General features: G+C 33.9%; 1 protein-coding gene and 1 long non-coding RNA gene across 5 annotated transcripts in view; one reads left to right on the forward strand and one right to left on the reverse strand.

Annotated features, from left to right (window-relative positions):
• Positions 1 to 3762, forward strand: part of LOC118197926 (methyltransferase-like protein 25B) — a 32067-nt gene extending 28305 nt beyond the window's left edge. For all 4 annotated transcript variants that reach the window (XM_035369494.2, XM_035369492.2, XM_035369493.2 and 1 more), the window contains 2 exons: positions 361 to 440; positions 3532 to 3762. In XM_035369494.2, coding sequence (XP_035225385.1) covers positions 361 to 440; positions 3532 to 3687 — 236 coding nt within the window. In that variant the 3' untranslated portion in view covers positions 3688 to 3762. The remainder of the gene's footprint in view (positions 1 to 360; positions 441 to 3531) is intronic.
• LOC118197927 (uncharacterized) overlaps positions 1 to 24529 on the reverse strand; it is a 37354-nt gene that overhangs the window by 3705 nt on the left and 9120 nt on the right. The gene's annotated exons all lie outside the window — the stretch shown is intronic.

A 24529-nucleotide genomic window follows, 5' to 3' on the forward strand; every position in this document is an offset into this window, starting at 1 on the left:
TGCTTCATTTTTTTTTTTTTTTTTTTTTTTTTTTTTTTTCATTTCCTAGGAAGTCTTTTCTAAAAGAAAGATCAATGGTTCTGAAAGGTTTTGTGTTTAAAATTATTCTGCAGTGTAGAAAGTTTTGAAGCAACTAAATCAAACAAAGGTTCTGTTAATGAGAGTAGTAAATCAGCCAGCTATTAAAATAACAGCATTATATTGATATATGTAACATATATGTATTTCAATAGTTTTAAAATTACCTTATTGAATAATAAGTTTTGGTAAGCAGTCATTTAGAAAATGTGTTAGATTTTTACATTTCTAAAACTGAAAAATTGGAAAATTATTTTTAATTTTATGTAATTTTTTTAATAGAGGAAGAGGAAACCTTGGAAAAGCTAAATATGTTTTATTTACAAAAGCAGCATCTATTTCCTCGTATTAGGATTTTATTAGTAAGTAAATGAAATTAACTTTCCTATGACTGAACGCAGATCTGTAAATAAAATATGAATTTGTGTACTGGTATATAAAATTAAAGGACAATTTATGAAACGTTACCTAAACATGATCATCAGTTTATAATCCTGTGAAAGTAACTGTACATGTCAAGTTGAACTTATTTAAGTTAAATGCACTTCTATTGTCTTATATATTCATAAAATGAGTTACATAGCTGAGAATATGTTCCATAACTTATTTGTAATATTTTATTTTACTTTATTAATTGATTTACACTGCTGGCCATTAAAGTTGCAACACCATGAAGGAAACCAAATACAAAAAAAGATATTTATTACATGTAAACAGTATGGCTTAAAGAAAAAATGATTAAATTTGTAAGCATTTTGGAGATTAACAGGATGTGAAATTAGTAGAAATAGCTGCCACCCCTGGCAGCTAAAACGGCTCTTACCCCATTAGGCATGGAGTCAAACTGGGTTTGGATGACAGAAATGGACAACTCATTTCATGCTGCTTTATGTCTATGCCACACTTCGTCAACCATATTAGCTGGAGAGGGGTGGCAGACCAGTCTCTTAGCAAACCATGATCAGATGTTTTCAATGGGTGACAGATCGGGAGACCATGCAGGCCAGGCAGCAATTTAATACCATGTGTATCGAAGAAGGTCAAAACATGATGTGAAACATGTGGTCTTGTATTATTATGCTGGAACATGGCGTTTGAGGACCTCGAAGATAGGGCACAACCACTGGGTGTAAAATGTCAGAAATGTACCCATCTGCATTCAAATTACCACTGATCCGAACTAGAGATGTGCGTGTTGTGTACCCAGTGGCTGCCCAAACCATTATAATAGGAGCAGGGCCCCTATGCCAATATCGAATGCAAGCAGGCGATGTGCGGTCTTCTAGGACACTCCAGACACATATGCAACCATCAGAATACTGAATGTAGAACTGGGACTCATTTGAAAAAGCGACGTTGTGCCACTCCTGTACCGAGCTTTGTCATATGGTGCACCATAGTCGCTGTCTCTCTCTATGCTGCGGGAAGGCAAAGTAACCTTGCTGATAGTCCACGCTGCTGCAAACATGACCATTTCCTGACTAATGGTTCACGATGTGGTCATACAGTTTTGCAGAGCTGACCTCACATTATGTCTGTCCTCTCTGGCATTAGACAAGGAAAGATGTAGAAATCCTGCATGTCGTTCAGTATAACCCTCATTAATCCATTGATTTTATATTTACATGACAGTGGTTGAATGTTGACCAGTGTGACCGGGGATATCATGGCAAGATAACCTACACTTTTGATGGGCAATGATCCTGCCTCTATCGAATTTCAAAACTTGCTGGTAAGCATTTCCTCTTGTTATTCGAGGCATAAAACGATATTCGGAGCAAACTCCAACCTTACAAAGCACTTCCCGAATGAGAAATCCACTACACAACTTTTCTTTTATGCAGTGCTTCAGATGTCGTTTCTCCCACCTGTGTCATCTAAATGTGCTGAAAAACTAATCATTTACGTGTCCCAACTTCTTCCTTTCATGTGATTTTGATGTTTGTCAGATCATTCCTTCCTGGTGCTGCAATTTTAATATATTTAGTTTTTGTAAAAATATGATCATCCTTTTTAATGATTATTTGTCATTTTTTAATTTAATAATTAAACACTTTGTTACCAAAAGAACTTACCAGTTTTTTGAATTATTTATTTATTTTTATTTTGTTTTATTATTATTTTTGCAACAGTTGGCCATAGGCATATAATACCAGTTACAAAAATGTTTTAAATGATACAAATATTCATGTTTTGCTATTTTTAAGTTTAAAGAAATCAGGTTTGCAAAAATTGCAAAATATAGCTTTTCATACATTCCTTTGGTTCCTGTGCTTATATATAGGAACATTTTATATTCATTACAAAGTGTTTGATTTCCATGAAATAAAAATTGACTAACATATTTAATTTCAAAATTTGTGATCGTTCAGTTTTCAATGAGGGGTTGATTAATAATAGATTACAAAAATTTGAGGTTGATTCTTCCCCTTAAATGTCATTCAGTGATGTTGTTTTGTAATTTGCTAGTGTCTTTAATTTTTTTATATTTGGTATGCTGAAAGAAATTTCACATGTGTAATTTATAAGTTTTCAAAGTCTAATAATAAATTATTAATATTCTCATAAGTGTTATTACTTTAGAATCATATTCTGGTAACTGTAGAAAAAAATTCCTTGAACTAGAAATATTTTTAATTTCTGCTAATAAGTTTACGAACTGCAGTGTGGCAACATTGAAGCTTGCCAATGTTTTCTAGAACAAGAAATCTGTAAGATTCCATGAATAAGATAGCTTGCTTGAAAAAAATTATATTTATCAATATCTTTCATAAATATATAGAGAGAAATGCTTATTTACTTAATCTGTTAACATAGAAATCTTTTCCTAAACTGATATTTTATTTTCATTTATGTTCACATCCAAACATTTCAATCCACAATTTGGATCCCTAAATATGATCCCTCACTTTACCCAGTTTTTGTCATACAGAAATCAAACTTTTGTATTTTATTTTTTATGACGAGTACAAAATTTTCCCAGATATAAGTATAGGTACTGGGGAAACATAAAAAAGGTGTCATCTTCTATCTTATACACAGTTAATTTTTTTTTTAATCTAAAAATGCAAAAAACTTAAATCATATAAAACTTTTTTTATAATTGGAAGTGTATGTCTACAATTAACAGTTGCAAAATTGAAGGCCAAATATTTGGGACACAGTATATAAATATATTAATGATTATTAATCATTTATACAAAATTTTCTTTTTAGATTTTTATTATGCAGAGATGAAATCTAACTTATTAGAATTTAATTAACAAGGTATTTTATAAAAAACTGAAAAAAAGTGTGGTTTTAATAGATGCAGAATGTATTTACTTAATTCAAATGTTATGTAGAACTTTGAAGATATTTTGTTATTTCTAAGTAATTGTAGTTAAAAAAGGTACAACAATTTTATGTACAGTTATCATTTTTTTCTCTCTCTCTCTTTTTTTTTTTCTCCAGGTTTTACAGCTTTTATTACAACCTTTATGGGAAGCTTTTGTAACTATAGACAGAATGTTATTCTTCAGAGAAAATTCAATCTTTGCTGAATGTTTTGCCCTATGGGATGATAAAATATCTCCTCGAAATATTGTACTCTGTGCATATAAAATATGATTTATGCATGCATGTTATTTTAGCCTATTGTTTTGTATATTCATGTACATATAGAAATAAAAATCTTATTTTATATTTTTTTAGTGCATTTTATCTTATAACTAACAGTGTCTATTATAATTTTAGTATTCATGAAAACCTTTTTAAATAATTTTAACAAGAGAAAAATTGAAAAAAAAAAATTATCAAGAGTTCAGTAATGATTAGTGATTAAAGTTTTTCTTTTTTATTTCATAAATAGTAAATTTTTAATGTGGAACCCTATTGTTTAAAATGTTGTATATTAAATTATTGAAGTACATCAAAAATTTGTATCTTACAATAGGCCTTTAAAGCTTAGCCACATGTATTATTAATAGAAAAAAAAAGTAAAAAGTGTGTATATATATATATATACACACACACACACACATATATATATATATATAGCATAGCTGTATTCTAACATTAGCTTTATTCTGTATGTTTAATATTTGTATTGCATCTATTAAATGATCTTCATATTATCCTTTTGTTTTCATTTATAAAATACAAATATTCTAACATTAGCTTTACTCTGTATGTTTAATATTTGTATTGTATCTATTAAATGACCTTCATATTATCCTTTTGTTTTCATTTATAAAATACAAACAGACTGCCATAGCATATCATTAATTTGGCCACAAGGATGTGTACTGTATTAAATATATTACAAACAGAAAGTACTTTTGTTTTTTGCACCAAATTTATCTGAAAGTAAAATTTTTTATTTCAGTTGCCAATATCTGCTACTGATACACATGCCTGTCGTAAAAGATTCATGGGATTTGTATATTGAACAAGTTAATTTTTTTCTTAGAAGCTAATAGAACTACCAATCAAAATAAAAAGTTTGCTCCACTACTAGCTTTTTTGTGAAATTAAAATATTAAGCAAAAACAGGCATTATATTAAGTCAACATTTTGCACCAGAAGCTTCTAAAATTTATTAAACATTTCAATTTCTTAAAAAAATACAATGTAATGGTAAAAGTGTAAATGACTGTGTAACCATATAGTGCCATTTAACAAAACATTCTGGTTTTGGGATTCCATTAAATGAGCATTGAGCAAAATCAGTTTGTGAAATTTTAAAGGGATTATTCAAAGACTTCCTCTTTCAGAATTGAAACTTGCTTTAAAAAATGTGGTAACAAAGGCTTATTTTGCAGAAATGGCAGCAAAATTAGCAATATGTAATTGTTTACAGGTAAATTCATTCCCCTTTTCAAAAGATAACTAAATTCAACTAAGTATGTAAATAGTAAAAAAATGAACTAAAAATTCTAATGGCAAAATAAAAGTGATTTTAAGTGTTAAAATGGGCATTTACAATAGCTGGAGGGGCTAGCATGATCGTACAAAGTGTAAATTTCATAGTACCATATATATAATGTCATAAGTGTTAATGAAAGTGTCACATCATCAAGGTTTGTTGTTCTAATATAAATTCTATTAATAAATCTGTTTTTTCATAAATCAAAACAGAATAAGATCCATGAAATAGTTGCAAATTTTAGCAATAATGTAGAATATTCGTAATTTCTATTTGGTAAACTGTTTTACCTTTTAAGGAAAGAGCAGTGATTTTTTTTGGGGAGGAAGGGAAAACGAGTGATATGGAAGTTGATTCAGGATCTTTTTATTTTTTTCTTCAACAAGTTGTTCCCAAAGAAAAAACCAGTTCTTCATATACTTGTTCCATGAAATAATCTGAAATCCAGAGAAATTTAATTCCGTTGAAATATTTCTGTGTAGTAAAATACTTACAAAGACTGTAAAGCTCAACTTCACCTATTAGTTGCAAACACAAAATGTGCAAATATACTAAGCTATGGCTCGTTCTGATCCTTAGAATTTTGTCTAATGGATAGAAATTATCTTAATTCATTTTAGAATGTAATTAAAAATTTCATGATGTTTTTGCCTACACATAGGCTCTCATAAAGGATTTTCGACTGATCTTGCTGTGAATCCAATTCGCTATAAAGCAAGAAAAATTACTTTTTCTTTTGTGCTTTAAAAAATCACCCTCCATCAGTTAAGCATTTTGGAAATAATGTTATTGAACGTGTTTTAAACACTGTTTGGTCAACAGCACTTTTCTCTTAATTAAACCATCGGGTGTTTGTGTGGTGACTATAAAATCACTTTAAATGCTGCAATGAAAGATCTTCTGTATCCATTTCCTACAGTAAATAATTTATTATCTAATTTATTTTGCAATATTTGATTTGCCTCAAGTTTGGTTTCAGCTTTCAATTTGTGATAAATTTGCTGAATCTGAAATATTATTACTCATAGGGATGCTTAGGAATATGGAATTAAAGTTGCTTCCTGGGTAATTTAAAAATTTCATTGTTTACATGGTTGGCAAACAGGTCTTTATTCCATTTGGTTATATCCTTACTAGAAAGCCTGGCGGTCATATGAAATGACCGCTGTTCTAGATATTATAAATTGTAATTAAAATGATTTGTGCAAAGGTGTCTGCTAATTTAAACTGAATTACCCAGGGCAGGGGGCGAGGACACCTCTTTGCTTACTGCCCCACGGGGTTTCCCCTTCTACTTGCTTAATTGCTTAAAGTAGAGTGCAGTGAAGGAAACCACTGGCGGTACATTTCTTAAGAATAACCACTAGCTCAATAAATAAAGGTGATTTAAATAATGAAATTGTAATTCACATGTCAAAGATCTCTTTGTACACAACTTTGTATAGATCTTTCCATCATTTTTAAGCTTGCTTTGCAGAGGACCATCAATTATTTTTAATTTTCCGTCCGTTCTTTCACGAACTCTTGAACAGGCAACATAAAGTTGACTGTGTCCAAATGAAGGCTCAGGTAAAAAAATGCTAACACGTTTAAGCGTTTGTCCCTGAGACTTATTGATGGTCATAGCAAAAGCAGGTTTTACAGGAAATTGTCTATGTCTCAATTGAAACGGCAACCCTGTGCCATGGCAACTTCACCCCATTGGCTAGTACAGTTACGCAAGCAACCAATAGACTATCGGTGACAAACAGACACTTAAGCCGCACACACATATATAGGGTGAAATAACATCATCTCCTTCGAAACGGCTGGCTCCCGGGCTTAGCCGTGACCTTTGAGAGGGAGAAGGCCATGACACATAATAAACATCGCGGAGCTTTCCGTTCGATGTTATCGTCGGAAAGTCATCTGGATTTTTAAATTTTCGTCGGAAATATAACTTTATCATGTTGCTTAGTTAATTAAAATAGCTGAAAGAAAGGAGGATTTATATACATACACACTTTTTAAGCTTTTTACAGATATTTTAATTAACTTTGTGCATAAATATAATTGAAAGAACCGAAAAACAAACGAACATTTTACAAAAATTTAAACGCTGATTGAAAATTGCCACTGTCATGATAAATTGAGAAGGGGTTCTTAAGATAATAATTAATATTTTACCTAGGCTCAAGTATTAATTTATTTGCGTTTCAGAGCAAAATATATAACCATCAACTTCTATATCTCCAGCGTATGTAAATGAAATACTATATAAATTAGCTAATAAATGTGATAAAAATATATCATACAAGAAACATACCTAAATCTTATAATAAAAAAGCCTTCTAAAATTCATATTTGAAATGAAATAACCTAACAAACAACATGCACAACTGGCAATAAAAAAAATAATAAGCATATAAATGATAATCCTAATTCCCATTGTCCTAAAATTAAGAAACTAAAAATATGTATATACACCTGCATATGATTGAAAGAAATGGTGATAAGAAACATCAGCATTACTACTAAATATTGTAATCCATAATTATTGCATTTTTAAATCATATAATATTTAAAAAACATTAAATTTTACATTAAGTGCACATTGCAGTTCTGTTATTTTTCTCTTTGAATTTGTAGTATATCTCTTGGTTATGAATACGAATGTTGCAAGTTATGTTTTTAATTATTACATTTGAATACATTCCATTTTCATTGTTAATTTTTGTACACACAAGTGATAGCAATAAAATTCAAGATGAATGGGAAAAAATTTTTTATTGTGTGCTATTTAATGAAGAGCAGATTTAAATGTGCAGTTCTTACTATTGTGTATATTATTCAAATCATTTCTGCCAAGTATACCAGGGAAAGTACCCAAAGGAATGTTATTGATTTGAAAAAATGAATAAAATGGCCGTGAGAACCTGCCATTGTCTAAAACAAGTGTATATAAGTATATATGATGGAAAGAAATGATGTTAAAAATCATCAGCATTGCTACTAATTATTGTACTTTTAACAGCTTGCTATTTAAAAAACACTAAATGATTTTTATTAATTGGAAATAGTAGTATTGTTACTTTTTTCTGGTAACTTTTAAACACTGCATAGTTTATGTGTTTTTTAAAATATTGCCACATACAATAAATATGTCAACATACACTATTTAAAAATATTTAAAACATTTTTTTTGATATTTTGAAATAGTGTGTGTTGTTTGTTAGGTTATCTCATTTCAAATATAAATGTTAGAAAGCTTTTTTTTTTTTTCTATACGATTTAGGTATGTAATATTTTTTATCACATTTACTAGCTAAGTTATATAGTATTTCATCTACATACGCCGGAGATATAGAAGTTGATGGTTATATATTTTGATCTTAAACTTGAATAAATTAATACTTGAGCCTAGGTAAAATATTAATCATTATCTTAAGAACCTTTCCCAATTTATCATGATAGTGGCAATTTTCAATTAGCGTTTAAATTTTTGTAAAATGTTCGTTTGTTTTTCGGTTCTTTGAATTATATTTATGCACAAAGTTAATTAAAATATTTGTAAAAAGCTTAAAAAGTATGTATGTGTATAAATCCTCCTTTCTTTCAGCTATTTTAATTAACTTTTTATTAAAGAAAGAAAAGATAAATGCTGTGTCTTTGAATGAAATTGCTGATAGATTGCGAGGAGTTCTTATACTCTTTAAAGAAACATATTTACCTATAAGCAAAAAGAATATATTAATTCATTGCAACCAAAATTAAATTAAATTAAAATAAAATAAATAAATTAATTAAAATATTTGTAAAAAGCTTAAAAAGTATGTATGTGTATAAATCCTCCTTTCTTTCAGCTATTTTAATTAACTAAGCAACATGATAAAGTTATATTTCCGACGAAAATTTAAAAATTTAGATGACTTTCCGACGGACGGAAAGCTCCGCCATGTTTATTAAGTGTCATGGCCTTCTCCCTCTCTAAGGTCACGGCTTAGCGAAGCACACCGTTGGATTGCGCAGGTCCGTGGCTCGCCATTTTGACCATTCGTGTGTTCTTGGGACTTTAATTAGCCGAGATATTAATTAAGAACTAATTTTCCACTTTCTTTCTTCGGTTATCCCTATTAGAGGGATTTGGCTGCATGCCAAATTCTTTTTTTTTCTCGAATATCTACGAAACGGCGCCGAGTTGAAATTCGCGACGCGTATCCTCGGATTCCAAAAAATTCTCCAAATCCATCGATACCGTTCTCATCTTCATACGACTTTAATCGGCCGAAATATTAATTAAAAACTGCGGAAACGTTAATTTCCGCGCTCATTTTTCCGAATGGCAACAGTAAACTATCGGCGACACACACTTTAGCCGCTTATATATCTAAAGAAAAGAAAAGATAAATGCTGTGTCTTTGAATGAAATTGCTGATAGATTGCGAGGACTTCTTATACTCCTTAAAGAAACATATTTACCTATAAGCAAAAAGAATATATTAATTCATTGCAACCAAAATATAATTCCTGGGATACAAATTGACGCGGGTGGTATTCATCCATCTACTAAAGTTCATTCTTTTTTCTCGAATATCTACGGAACGTCGCCGAGTTGAAATTCGCGACGCATATCTTAGGATTCCAAAAAATTCTCCGAATTCATTGATACCGTTCTCATCTTCATACGACTTTAATCGGCCGAGATATTAATTAAAAACTGCGGAAACGTTAATTTCCGCGCTCATTTTTCCGAATGGCAACAGTAAACTATCGACGACACACACTTTAGCCGCTTATATATCTAAAGAAAAGAAAAGATAAATTCTGTGTCTTTGAATGAAATTGCTGATAAATTGCGAGGAGTTCTTATACTCCTTAAAGAAACATATTTACCTATAAAGCAAAAAGAATATATTAATTCATTGCAACCGAAATATAATTCCTGTGATACAAATTGGCGCGGGTGTTTCATCCATTTACTAAAGTTCAGTCTACTACAGTTCTTATAAATAAACAACAATTAGAAACATTTTTAGAGATTACTAAATTTTTATCTAGTTTTCTTCCTAATAATGCGAGTTTTATGTTGCTTTTACATAGTTTGTTGAGAAAAAATGATCCAAGGAAATGGGTTTCAGAATGTATTACTTAGTTCAAATAAATGGGTCAGAATTTCTAATCGTAAAACTCCTGCTCAGCGTAGGCCTTGTGTGTATAGGGCCCTGGAATAGCTCTTATCTTCAGATAGCGTATTTAATACCTTTTGAAAGGTAAATTAACTAGTATAATTCTCACTTGTGATGCTTCACCTTATTGTTGTGAGCTATGGGCTTCTGGATGTCTCTTTAAATAATCACTCTAGTTAAGTAGGAAATAATTGACAATTTATTATAAATAATAATAGCACACAGCAAAATATGTAGCTGTAAATAACTCGAGAACACGAATAATAGACCAACCTTCATTATTGCATGAAAAATATTGTAAATTCTTGATATCACTCATAGAGCGTACTGTAAAACGCAAATGAAATAATTGTCTTTGAACCACGAACTCGCAGAGCTGATTAACAACTGGCTCCCACTAATTTTGGGAGTCATATGGTGTTGCATGGAAAAATTAGTCCTGGAGTTTCGAAAATACGTTCGCTAAGTTTCAACAGGAGCGTTTTTTTTTCACATATCGCGCGTTGTAATTGAGCTATTTTTACATTGTTGGATTCAAAATTAAATTCACTTGCAAACAAAATTAACCTTAAAATTATTATTCAAAAAGAAACCAATGAACTAAATTAAATAGAAAAAAATATTCAACAACACTCAAAAATAATATTGCAATCAAAATTAAATATTTCTAGAAATTTACATTCATTTGTTCTAAGTCACAAACTTCTAGACGGCCGTGAAGTTCTATTTGCTTTCGCATCTAGAACCCTTACTCCTACTAAAAGAAATTACACACAAATTGATAGGAGAACATTAAATATTACAGCAGGTTTTAAGAAAAATTACACTGCTTTTTATGAGGTTATAAAGTCACAATTATTATTGATCATAAACCTCTTCTGGGACTTTTTTCTAAGTCACTAGTAGTTAGTTCAACACAGGTTCATATCCCGGCAAACGAGCTGGCTGCATGAGTATTTTCATGTTTTTTTCCCCATCTGTAACGTTCATACGAGTCAGTTTCTCTTCGAAAGTTCTCCGTGAAGGCATCCCTCCCCTAAAGCAAATAGCTTTCACGTGCTCTGCTGTAATCAAACTTTTACCCAAGTCGAAACCTACATCAAATATTATACTTCCGCGTGTGTTAAGATGATTCCAGCGCTACTAAATGATTTCGATTTTACTCAGCTACACGGATTGTATTCAGATTTCCAATGCCATTAAGTATATTACCAACTATCAATCAGACAGTGACATTCCACCACCCCTTAAAGTTTTATTTCTAGATCTTGAAGATATTCCAATTTATGTTGATGAAATAACTAAAGCAACACTAGGAGATTAAGTTTGCCAGTTATGCCAGCTTAGCGGTACAGCCTTTTTTCTTTAGATTGAGGTTCCTCCGTGTTGGTTGCATCGTTCAAAAAGTTTGTAAGAACTCTGCAGCAGGAAATGATTCGCGTTGCGCGTGCAATAACCAGGGTGGTCACTTTTAGTACTATTCAGGAACGAAAAATTTACCCCTTTTATAAAATTCATTGCACTTCTTGGAGAGTAAGCCTTTGACCTGTGGGTGGAGGCTTTTTTTTCTTTAAAAGACTCAAAATCCTTCTTAAATTTGCATCCGAAAAAAAAGACAAACATACTTTCAGGAATTTAAATCAATTTCAAGGCACATTTTGTTACTAAAATAAAATTTGTTTGTTAAAATTGTGGTTTACTTATATAAAAAAAGTGTACCCTTTCATATTGGGCCCCAATGCGTTCCGGCTCGAATAACTATTTATCTCAAAAACTCACAAGTACCGCAGCCGGGTTCCAGCGCAATTGAAGCTTTAGCTATTGTCGGTCTTTTAGAGAAAATTAATGTACTTTACGAGGAAAAAAGACAATAAAAAATGTAATCAATAAGTACCCTAATTGTTTAAAAAAACGCCAATAACATCAATGCTCCTTCCCCAGCCTTGCCAGAAGATAGTCAAGGACACAGTTGCGTTCAGAATAATATGCCTACATGTTGCAGGCCACTTGATTTTAAAGGATAAAAAGAAAGCTTGGATCTTATTATTCACATCCGATATATATAGCAGAAGTGCATTACATGCAAATAGATTCCTATTTGAGTTTCGAAGACATATCGCCGGCAGAGGTCATCCCAAGAAGTGTACAGTGATAATGGCAAGAATTGTTGAAATCCGTTGATTGGAATAAGATTATAGAAAATTCTTTCTTTTGAAGAATGCAGCGGATGTTCAACCTCTTTTAGCAACTCGGTGGGAGAGAGGATAACACATATGACAAAAAGATTGCTATTCAGAGTTTTAGGAAACGCCTCTTTGAACTATGAAGAAGTTCCGAGTATCCTCTGTGAGATTAAAGTAACTGTAAATTCAAGATCAACTACATATTTATCTGATATTCCTATTGATTTATTTTTGTAAACACCAGCTGTTTTCTTGGAAAACAAAACCTTAAGTGAAGCCCCTTATCTTGACAAGTTGGATGAAATTAAATAAACATTTCCAGTATCATAAGCAACTTAGAAAAAATTCGAAGAAAATGTTCAGGAGTGAATACCTGGGTCTTTTAAAGTAACAACCTACTAAGAAACACTTCCAGCTCGTAAAAGGCAGCGATATTGTCTTAATAAAAAGTGATGAAAGCAAACCTTTAAATCTGGTACTCAGTAGAGATACTGTGACATTACCTGGTCAAGACTGTGTTACAGGATTTGTTTAGCGTAAAAACATCAAGTACCGAGCTTTTTAGGTCGATACAGTGTCTCTGTACACTATAATCAATAGCAATGAAAGAAGAGAGAATTTGGTGATGAAATAAAACACGTTATTGAATCTTGAAATGAAATACGATGATTGATTCTTAAATGAAGATTATTACAGCAGGATCTTAAAAGAAGGTGACTGAATCTAAATGAAGTGTGTTTCTATTTTTCAGTAATTTATTTCCTTAATAATCAGGTTAATGGGGAACAGTTTTAATTACATTTAGCATTTATATATTTGGAAAGTATTTGTGATTTTTGCAATTATTTATATGTCTAGATGTTAATTAGTTCGACTAATTATATGGTGGACTGATAATTCTGATGACACATACATTTGATTTAAAACATTTAAAGGAGAGATGTATTCTTTCAGTGGAACCTCTGCCGATGTCATTCATGTTTTATTTTCCTCATGAGTCACGTTTATAGCTTCTGATAGGTATCGTGCAAGTTAATTTATGAAACATTATGCAATGCAAGAAATTATACGGGGCCCTCTTATATTCAGGCCCCCACAGCTGTGGTTGTTGCAAGCATCTTAAACTGATCCTGCTTTTGGTGGTGTACGTTTGTAAGGAATATCCGAGTAGCATCACGATGCGCCGTTAGCCTATCATATCTCTGGATGTTTCTTCAATCAATACATATGACACATCTGGTTAGTGTTGTCCAGCAACCTGTGTGTGAACGTGTTGAGTAATTACACATTATCTAGTAGCAAACTTCATAGAAGCGGTTTTGATCTTTATATGGGCTGTGCCTAGCGTTGCCACCCTTGGCTGTCAAAATTTGGGAGAGGAAAAAACAGTTTTTTTTTCAGTCGGAACTGAAAAAAAATCTCTGCCTCCTTAATCTCGTTTAAAAGTATTTTTTGAGCTGCAGGAGCAAGTGCACTCTCGCAAATACTTGTACATTTTGTTCTACTACAAGAAATCGTTTTTGGCAAAGAAGAATCTGGAAATATAGTGCTATACAGTTTGTGCAAGCCTGGCTATTAAAAGTGTGACGGTGCTTAATCTTGTGATAGACTGAAGTAATTTCAATTGCTGATATATTGTCTTGTGCTTCTGAAGATTTCTTCATGAAAAAGTTCGAAACCGATTGCAAAGAATCCCATTTCAATATTAACGAATGGTGTTTCTTGCTTTGAGAATGTACAGTTAAAGCTCTAACATCCTCGTACTTAATATTAACCGTTTTCGACATACTTTGCATTCTCCGTTAAAGTTGTCTCTCTTCATAAGCTAATCAAATTGAGTTACCCACTTGTCTTGAAACGACGTCGAATATTTTGTACCCCCCCTTTTTTTGTGGTACTCGTTTACTTGTAGAATCAGAATCGTTTCCCCCCACACATACACACTAAACATTATTATGAAAGCATTTAAATAATTTCAAAATACGCACTTGTTTGTGGATAGCTAGCTAACTGCAGACTAAATGAAAGAATGGTTTGAAATGAGAGACTGAGGGGAGATGAGGGCGCGTATGCGCTACACACCGGTAGGAAACCACGACTCATCCCGTAAGGCGCTTACTCACCGCTCACCGTAGATGGCTGCTTCAAAGAATATGTATTGACATAGACGTTCTTTGGCTGCTGTGCGTGGTCGTGTGATTTTCGATGCTCTAACCATTTCGTCCGTGCACACTGTGTCGTTATTTTCGAGAAACTTGATATTCCGGGAGAGTAATTTTTATTTTAAATTCTTTCCGGGAGCCGGGAGATTTTAATTTTCAGGACTCAATTCCGGGAGAGGTGGGAACCCTATGTGCCAGAGCAAATAGCTTCATGCGTAACTGTAATAGGCATGTAGCGACTGTAACATCAGTGGTTCTGAAGCTATATTTGCTCAATACATGGATTGATTGTTATCCGCTTTTAAACACTTCTCTGTCTTCTCACTACTCTTACAAAGTTTCATCATTATCGAAAATTTTTTCTAGGTGTGAGGATCCTTTTTGTGTTGGAGCTTAAGGCGCCAAAGGGAAGCCAAGCTTCAAGTAGAAGAAGAGGATCTTTTTAATACAAAGAATATTTCTTTTTACCGTTGGCATGAATAGCCTTTAACCCGCTCCCGAGTTAACTCGGGCTGAGAAATTGGCACCAGTGTGCCGTTTTTCTCGGGGAACGCTATTCTTTTTGTTTGCCTGTTTTGCCTCTTGATATTTTGAAGCAACCAATCACGAAGCAGCATTTATCCAAGCCTGCAGCCTCACTTGCAAGCAATGAATATGTGTTTCCGTTTCCTGTTTCTTGCGCGGTTTGGCTCAGAGCGGTTAACGCTCTGATTTAAAAAAGTGACGCTGAACAGGTTAACGTTAGTATGTTATGACGAATGACAGTGCTGAGATGTTTCCAATATTGGATTTATTGTACTCATTAAAATATCAACAGTAATGAAATATAAGATCTGACATTGTATTAATGGAAGAAGAATGATTCAACGAAGAATACTTCTTAAAACTTTCTTTTGCTATCACATTTAGATAAATAGGCTTCCTTCGATTCCTTTCTTTCTTTACCTGTAACTGTGCAGATTAAAATACAGTCGCATTCCTTAGTTATGGATTGAATAAAAAATGAATTCAATTGAATGTATGATGGTGCAAAGACTTGCTGAATCTCATGTCGCGTAAACTTAAGTGGTCTTCAAAAATATGTTTTAAGATATAATTATCAAATTTTGCAATGAAGTTTTTCTTTCGGAGCTATTAAATGCATTTTTAAAATATGCTTTTGAAGCTATTAAAATGGATAATTCGCTAATGCATATACGTTAACAAGTTGGTTGTTAGAATATAGCCTTAGCAGTGGCATTAAACAATGGTAGTGACACTAATTAATTGTATATATAAGGGCAATTTTATGTAGTTTATGGCTACAGAGATTTAGTGAAAGTTCCCATTTGGTGATTTGTCCGTAGGAGATGAACCAGGTGCTTTTCAGACATCAGTGACTATGTTTTAACAGAACCTTCCTCAGACAGTGAGGAATTTAACGAAAAAGTGATAATAACCGGTCAGTCAATCATCTGCTTTAATTCATACTTTGATTACAGGCAAGTAACTAAACATTAGCTATACTTATTTTCGGTATCGATGATGCATCATTTTATTTAGAAAAAAAAATCTGTTCAAAATTTGGGTATATATTACGTCCAGGTGGTAAATAATACGTGCTATGTCGTGGTAAGTTTTTTGAAGAGAGTGGCAACGATAGTTAAGACATAAATATGATAGTGTGTTATGGGGATTGATAGTGTTGCTGAAGTACGTGAAGACAAGCTGAATACAACTGGAAAAATTGCGGCAACAATAATTAAAAATGGGAATTTCGTCATCTCTCTTGTATACTAAAATTATACTAAAATTATTTTCCTAAAAACTGTCTCATAAATTTTATCCTCGTAATCTAAATAGCTATTAAAAAGGAATTTATTCAAACCTGCAACTAGCACAATGTGTAATCATAAATTTCTTCTAATATTTGGCATCTGAGGATTTGTTGCTTGAATAAAACGCTTTTTCCAAGTATCTGTTTTATTAGTTATTCAGAATGTAAGAAAATAAACTACAACAACTATACTTTTATTTTCATTATCACTGAGGTATTCGACCCAGAAGCAAATTTTGATTTTCATTACCAGTAAGGTAGTCGATCCAAAAGCAAAGAGAAGTTTCTGGGTAGAAAGGAAGCACATAGAGAATATCGTTACGTGTGCGTTTAAAAAACAAATTTTAAAACATGCACGTATATATTTCATGAGAAAATTTAAACTGTGTGTTAGAATAATTTAACTATGTCTCAGAATAGTTACCTTTGTCTATCTCCCTCCGCCTTCGGAAACATTATTTTCCTTTCAGCTATACAGTTGCCGTTTATGAAACAATGGAGTATTGATTTCCGTAGATTAATTCCGAGACATTTCGTACTTAACGATCCCGATTGAGAATGCTTTCTACCGATGTATCGTCTTTTCCCATCCCGTTCGTTGGTTTTCACTTTCCGAAATTTAATGTCCATTATGAACTATAAAACCAGATTTCAATATGAAACATCATGAGTATACAGTTGGTAAAAAAAACGTGTCCTTCAGAGTGTCGGTCAAGGTTGCAAATAATATCGCCTTTTGATGACTTCATCCAGTGTCTGAAAAAAAAATTAGATCTGCAGGCTACGTAAGTTGATAAGCAAAGAAAAATAAAAAAAAATAAAAATAAAAAAAAGAACAAAATATTTAGTACCCGCACGTGCGTTGATAAGTGGGAAAGGAAGCAAAAAGGAAAACTGAAAAAAATTTTCAGGGGATCATTCAATTGCAAGAGCTGTTGTTATATGGAAGATTATGAAATTTATGTGTTCCCTAAGGACAGGCAGAGGTCACTTTCTTTTCATACTTGTATCAAATATTTGAATATTTTTTATCTTTTAACCCTAATACGCCAACAAACCAGTTTGAACTCGTGCTTATTTTGTAGGAATATAAGGATTATTACGCAGAATTTTGTTTCTAGTTTCATCTAGTATCCGTTGTTAACAATACGCTAACAAACCAGTTTGAACTCGTGCTTATTTTGTAGGAATATAAGGATTATTATGCAGAATTTTGTTTCTAGTTTCATCTAGTATCCGTTGTTAACAGAACAAAGTTTAAAATTTATTAGAACGTAAACCAAAACTTAGACTCCTTCCAACGCTACGCATGCATATATTTAGAGCAAAGTGGAAGGGAAAATATGAGCCTCTTAAAATGTGTAGATTCATTTAGAATTTTTCGATGTCATGAAACAAGAAATCCGCAGTATGTTCTCTGGAATTCGAACACCAAACCTTCTGATTGCTAGCCGGACTTGCTATCTAGTTACACCGCGAAAGCACGCGGTAAGAAGGAAGAAAATGCCTTATCAATAATTTTATCGTAGATTTCACGCAAATCAGTGGCTACATTATAAGATGGACCAAATAATATGTGTATTTCTTTTATTATAAACAGTTCATGGTTAAAAAAGCAAAAATTGACAAATTTTGCTTGGTTTTCCAAAAGTATTTTTCAGCTGATCAGAAGAAGTTATGAGTTTGTGTTTTAATAGAGAATTACTATGAAATATTCTTATTAACTAAAAAATAAGTACAGATTATAACGTATCAAAATGCAAATAAGCGCAAACCTGAACATAAAAATTTGCAACATTTTGTAATTAGATTCGAATGCTCTAATTTTGTAAAATTTAGCAATTCACTTTTTTAGTTCAAAAATTCAAAGCACTGAACATTTATTTACTGGCATAAGAATCCAGATAATTCTTCAACGATTTGCACTTCTGAATGCTGTTAAATGTAATAATTGCAGTTAAGGAATCCTCTACTTAGTTGTGTTTCATGCTATAAAACTCTTTCAATAATTAGCACTGAATTATAAAATTATAGATATTGAAGTATCTCTTGCCTTCGAGGTTTTCTTTCTGCGACTTCCTGTTTTTTATTCTTTAACACACTGAAATTCACATTCATTCAGTATCCCCTTCCGACCAGGCAGAAGAGCTATCCTAGACCGTCTGCCGCCTACATGCAAATTAAAATTGGCCGCCCTTTTCTACAGAAATGATAATCATTTCGCATATATATAGAAAATATTTGATAATCATTTCGCCGCCCTTAAATTTGGCTGTGCACCATCTTGCCCCGGCTTAGACTGACCCTGAGACCAGTGGTCGAGCGGTAGAGTTTCTGAACACTAGTAGTTCGTTCCGAGGTTAGAATACCGGGGAACGGGTTAGCTGCATAGGCGTTTTTGTTTTTTACCCATGTATAACGTGTATACGAGCTGGTTTCCCTTAAAAATTCCTCCACGAAGTCATCTCTCACCTTAGGCAGATAGCCCTCGTGTGCTTTGCCATAATTCAATAAACTAAACCAAACTCATTCCGACTCCGCATCCAATCACATTAAGCCAGTATTGTTGGGATGTCAACAATTCATTATCAGTGAAAGCCCATCAGTGGCCAAACGAAACTGCTAAACACGGGCTAAAAACGGGCAACCCGAATTCAAATACCGATGAATAGACTGAAATCGTGGCACTTTCTTGGATATCCTCCATATGTAACTTAAATACTAGCCAGTTTCCTCTAAAAAAGACCTTCATGAAAGTATCCTTTCCTAATGCAAATAATCATTGTATGCGTTGTCTTAACTCTTTCCACTCCTTAATGTTTTTTTTTTTTTAACTAACAAAAAAAATCTTTAATTCATTTACCAAATAGATAAAAAAAAGGTTGTATTGAAACAGCGCAAAGTGTGTAACAAATATTTTTTCGATTATATTTAGTAGGGTAGTAAATAAACATATATATTTAACCAATTTATTTACCTTAATTATTTAAATTTTCAAAGTATGATATTTTTAAAATATTCTCCTGGATAAAGACCGGGTTTCCTATCACAATAGAATAGAATGTTGTTTCTTTTCTCCCTCGTTCGACCTTCCGGTTGGAACATACCATACAGTCCTTGTGTTTTTTATGAGAAAAAATAAAATGGGTCTTCCCATCTAAACATTGGATTAGTATCATCTACGGACAATCTGCCTTTTTTTTTTTTTTTATTAGACTCATCAATAAATTTTCTCTAAATTTTGTGTGACATCTTTTTGATATTTTCCTTCGTAGCATATTCATTGAATAAAATGTATAAGTTCACAATGGAAGTTTCCAGTCCCCAGAAAAATAACTTTGATCACAATTTCAATGTCTTCCTCATAAAAGAATAGTATGTAGCGTACTGGTCGGTGAAGTTTACTGCACCCATATTTTTATTATAATCTAATATGATAGTCGGTTTGTTTATTTTTTTTCCACTAGCATTTTCAGTCGTCTTTGATCTTTTTCTGGCTGGTTGTTAAATAGAAGATTGTTTTGTACTAAACATTGTGACCACGCTTTTGTCACGCCATGTTACTAACGTCTTTATTTTTTACAAGTGATTTTATGTCTAACAGCTAATTTTTTTTTTTTTTTTTTCTGGCATTCTGGCAATCTTTTTCGATCGGTCATAATTGTTCCAGTAAGAACGTAGTTGGGTTTTAGAAGTTCTGCACCTAAAGTGGAATTCGTATAAAATTTGTCAATAAAAATATGATACCCTTTACCTTCAGAAATCGAATTTCGTAAATTTCAATAGAGTTGCATCATAAATTTGCTAATGAAGTTAAGATCTAGTCTAATTAAGCCATCTGTTGTAATTTTACCATGATATGGAACAAATGTATATAAATACCTTGTCTTAGAATCTGCTAAAACATAAACTTCAAGTCCCCATTTTGTTGGGTTTTTTTAGGGTTAGACATGAGAAAGTTTATTTCCCCCTTGAACGACACTGTAGATTCGTCTCCATAAATTTTTGGTTTAGTTAATCCAGAAAGTTGCTCATTCTTTCTACCCTTGTCCTCGTCTTTTGAATGTTTGGTCTTCTAAGTTTCTTTTTCTTATATAATAATAATTTCTTCGTCAAAATTGGTCTTGATTTGAAAAGAAACCGAAAACAATAGCTCAGACGCTTTTGTAGAATTTATATCATCTTCCAATAATTCAAGTTCATTATCTATTTGAGTCATACATTAGTCATCATTACTTTCATATTCGTTGTGTTGGTGTTTTTTCTTGATTCGAGGCATCTATATTTTTATACTTTTTAGCACATAAAATAAATAAATATATCAGTTAAATTATTATTATTTTAATTAAAACATATATGTTTATGTAAACAAAATATCAAAGACGACAAAAATGCGATTTTTCTCCAAAGCGTACTGTCTGTCTACGAGAATAGCAGCTCCCGCCTCAGTGTCTGGCGGGTGGCGGTCGCTGTAGCAAGAGGGCTAGTATATTTGAAATAGGGGCGAACCAAGAGTTGCTTTATTGTTATTTTGTTTTTGGCGACTGTTGGCTGAGAAGGAAAGAGTTTATCATTCGTCTTCAAGACACCCCTACGGAAAATGGGTCAAGGCTCGTTTCGATGGCAACAGACAGCTGCAGACTAACTGGCGAGAGCTTTTCTTATGATAGACAGACTGTAGGGAACTTGCTTTCCTGCAGACAGCACTACTGTGACAAGGTCACGTAGATGTTCCTTATATCGCCCTCCAAGGAAATAGTTCCCAGACAAAAGGACTCTTGCACGGGGCTTGGAATGCGCGGTTTGGAGATTGTAACTGTACGTGTTTCTTACCCGAAGGGATATTCTCGCTACGATTCAGCGTATGACAAGCAACGGGAAAGTCGAGGTTTGGACATCGTGAAGTGAGGTTGTTTCAAGAGAGCCTCAGTGAATACCTCAGTGAGTGTATACGGGAGTTCGAAATTATCCTCTGCATGTTCAACGAGCCGACTTTCCCAAGCTAGAAGACCGTATGTCCACCGGGAATGCTGGAGAAAGCATTGTTCTGCTTGGAGTACAGTCATCCTTCGCTACTTCGCAGCTTATTTATCGCGGCCTCAGTACATCGCGGATTGTTAAAAAATATTCATCAAAAATTCAAAATTAATTAATTTTGGAGCGAAAGTTGCCAGCACGCCAGCAGAAAGCAGAGAGTGCCCACAAAATCCACGTCTCTGATTGGCAATTCAAAATCCACGTCTCTAATTGGCTGGCTAGAGGTCTGACGTCACTCATTACTACGAAGGATTTACGCCTGACGAAGTTCACCACTCCGCCGTAGATAAGGATCTGAGCCTGGCTCGGTTGGTAGCCATTGAAGGGTTCTCCGACATGACGACGGAAGAAGGCTCAGGTGTGAAGCATATGGAGAACAGGCGCCTAAGCTAAAAGCCTCATCCTGTGTATAACTCATGGCGAAATGGCATGACTTTCTTACCATAACATTAGATATGTTGGCAGAGAATTCTGAGAAAGGATTCTCACAAGATGTTAGATATGAGCCTTGCGTATAAGACCCTCTGAGAGGAAGTTAGACTGCCTAAGATGAAGAAGAGATAAAGTCCGGAAAGTAGTTGTGTGAAATTTCCTGCGTCTCTATTGGTCCGTCATAGAGGGAGTGCTAAATCTTTCCTAATCTTCGGATTCCGAGAAGTTGATGAGTAACATAGACGCTTGAAAGCCTGTTTTTAATTACTCTGCAGAATTCCTTGCTGATCTGATTCTGTCAATATATGACATGATGGAAGTTAAAAACGAGTTTATCTTTTCATTCTGAAGCCATTTCATCGCGTCGTGAGGCCTATAGGGGGTGGAGTAATTTTGCCTTTTAGTTTCTCACTGTAGGTAGCTTGGCTGGGATTTTTGCAGTCTTGGGGCTAGGGAAGTTTTCTTCAGAAAATTCTGGAGCTTGCTGGTGGATCTTATTTCCTTCGGGGGTTCTTTTGAGTTCCAGGAGGTAGATGGGAAGCTTGATTTTTCGCCCTTCGTGACTTTGGGAAAACTGTTTAACTTTTTCAATAGGGTAGTTCCTGAGCTTCAGGTTTTGAACTATGAAATCTTCTTGAATAGTAGCGGGGAGGTTCTTCATGATAACACGGATCGGGTTTTCGAATTCAAACTGGTAGGAATGGAGGGTATCTTTTTTTAAAAGGAATTCGTTCATCAAACTGTAGTCAGTCAGGTTCTTGGTGTAGACAAAAATCGGTTTTCCTCTCATTTGGGATTGGTGGGCCTCTGCACAGTGTATTGTGAACATTTCATCCAACTTCATCCAATCAATTTCGTCTTGAGAAAATACAATCGGTGGGGGCGGGTTCACATCGTTGGCTCCTCCTACGGGGCTTTCCTCTGCTATTTTTTGAGTAACTGGAACCGGTTCTCTTGCGGTATCTCCACAGGTACTGGTTTTTCTGGAATTTTTGCAGTCTTCTTGGGGGAAATCCAATTACTATCCTTTTCAGGGAGAGTGGCGTTTTGTTCTATTTGCTGTCAATTGCTGTTAAGCTTGGAAGTTTTCTTTGCATAATCCATCGCGAGATTGCCCACTTCTTCGGGAGTTTTAGCAGCCCTTAATTGTTTTTCGAATTCCCTGTGGCGCGTCAAGTGTTCAGTTCCGAATTCATGTATAAGCAGCTGCATTTTTTCCTCTCCGTTAATCCTGCATTAATTTCTGCATTCTTTCCTCTTGGGTTCCTTCCTCATTCGCAATTTCCTTCTCCGAAACAGCGTTATCCTTTTTTGCTTTCGCTTTTTTCCTGAGTCTGGGGTCCTTCAAAAATGCTTCACGTTTTGAAGTAGATGGCAGAGAAAAAGTCGAAAGTCCAGAATCCGTACAATCGCTGGCTTCAGCATCTGTATTAAATGCCCTAAAAAAGGACATGCTTGCCATGTAATCCTACGGGTCACTCTCAAAAGTCAAAGAAGTTCTCAGTCAAAAACTAGAAGTAAACTAACCGACCGCCTACGGGACTGGGTCAGTTCGTAGTAAAATGAGCAGCTAACCAAAGTGCGTCCAACACGCTCGGAGCCACAGCTCGGAAGACGTGAACACACTGATCGAGTGCTACTCGAACCCCCTAACAGACGAGGAACTCGTCGAAATGACAAGATCGGCGAGTGAGAAGAAGGGGATGTAGCTGACAACGGTGACGATAACGAAGCTGAAAAACGTAGCCTTACCTTGGAAAACCTGCAAGAGCTCTGCAACAAAGGGCCCAAGAAATCGACGACAACATGGTCAGAGCCGTAGAATTCAGTAACCGTATTGATTGTGTAATGGCTTTGTACAAGGGCATCTTTGCTCGGAAGAAAAACCAACGGTCACAACTGCCCATCACGATGTTTCTTGTGCGCCGAAAATGTTCTGCAGAAGCTCCTTCTGCAGCTACCCCAGCTCTAACAGAAGCTGCCCGCGACGATCCAGCGCCCCTAGCCCCTCACGATGAGGCATCATCTGAGGAGCAGTAAAGCTCTCATTAAACCTGTGCAGTAAATCATCTTTATCTTTTTCACCTCCATCGTACTGCACAGGTGTTTCATCAACATTTATAAAGATCAAGCGAAGAGAAGCTATTGTCAGAGGTGAGTTACGTATCTTGTTATAAAAGAAAAGTTATTATAAGAATAAAAGAGGCCTAAAAACAGATTTACGGTATGTACACTTTAGTCACATCTGCGTATGCACACACACACACGTACCATATTTATATTATTTATACACTATTTTATCTATGTTATTTATACCATTAATATTTTATTTATATGTTTGAAACTATTCTTTAATGTTCTAATGATAACATATGCCCTTATATGGTTTCATATACACTTATTGATATTATACATGCACAAAAAAAGGTACGTATGTTAAAAATGAGAGGGTGACACTACTTCGCGGCTTTTCACTTATTGTGGCCGGTTCTGGTCCCTATTAACCTATTAAACGATAACTGAGGGATGGCTGTTGTGCTAGGAGATTTAACAGGGACTAATTTTTCCGAATGTGCTGTTTCCGAATGCACAGTACATTGTAACCGTTTAGAAGTACTATTGGATTAAGTGTTATCTACGTACCAGATTGATGTAATCTTAACTTCTTACATTTATATTTTTATCAAAATTTTATAACTGGGAGTCATTTAAACCCTGAAACACAACAGAGGCTTTGGGTAGCGTGTTCG

This window comes from Stegodyphus dumicola, chromosome 9 (assembly GCF_044657685.1).
Source record: "Stegodyphus dumicola isolate Sdum_Otavi_A_Nest chromosome 9, ASM4465768v1".
In the NCBI taxonomy this organism is placed as follows: Eukaryota; Metazoa; Arthropoda; class Arachnida; order Araneae; family Eresidae; genus Stegodyphus; species Stegodyphus dumicola.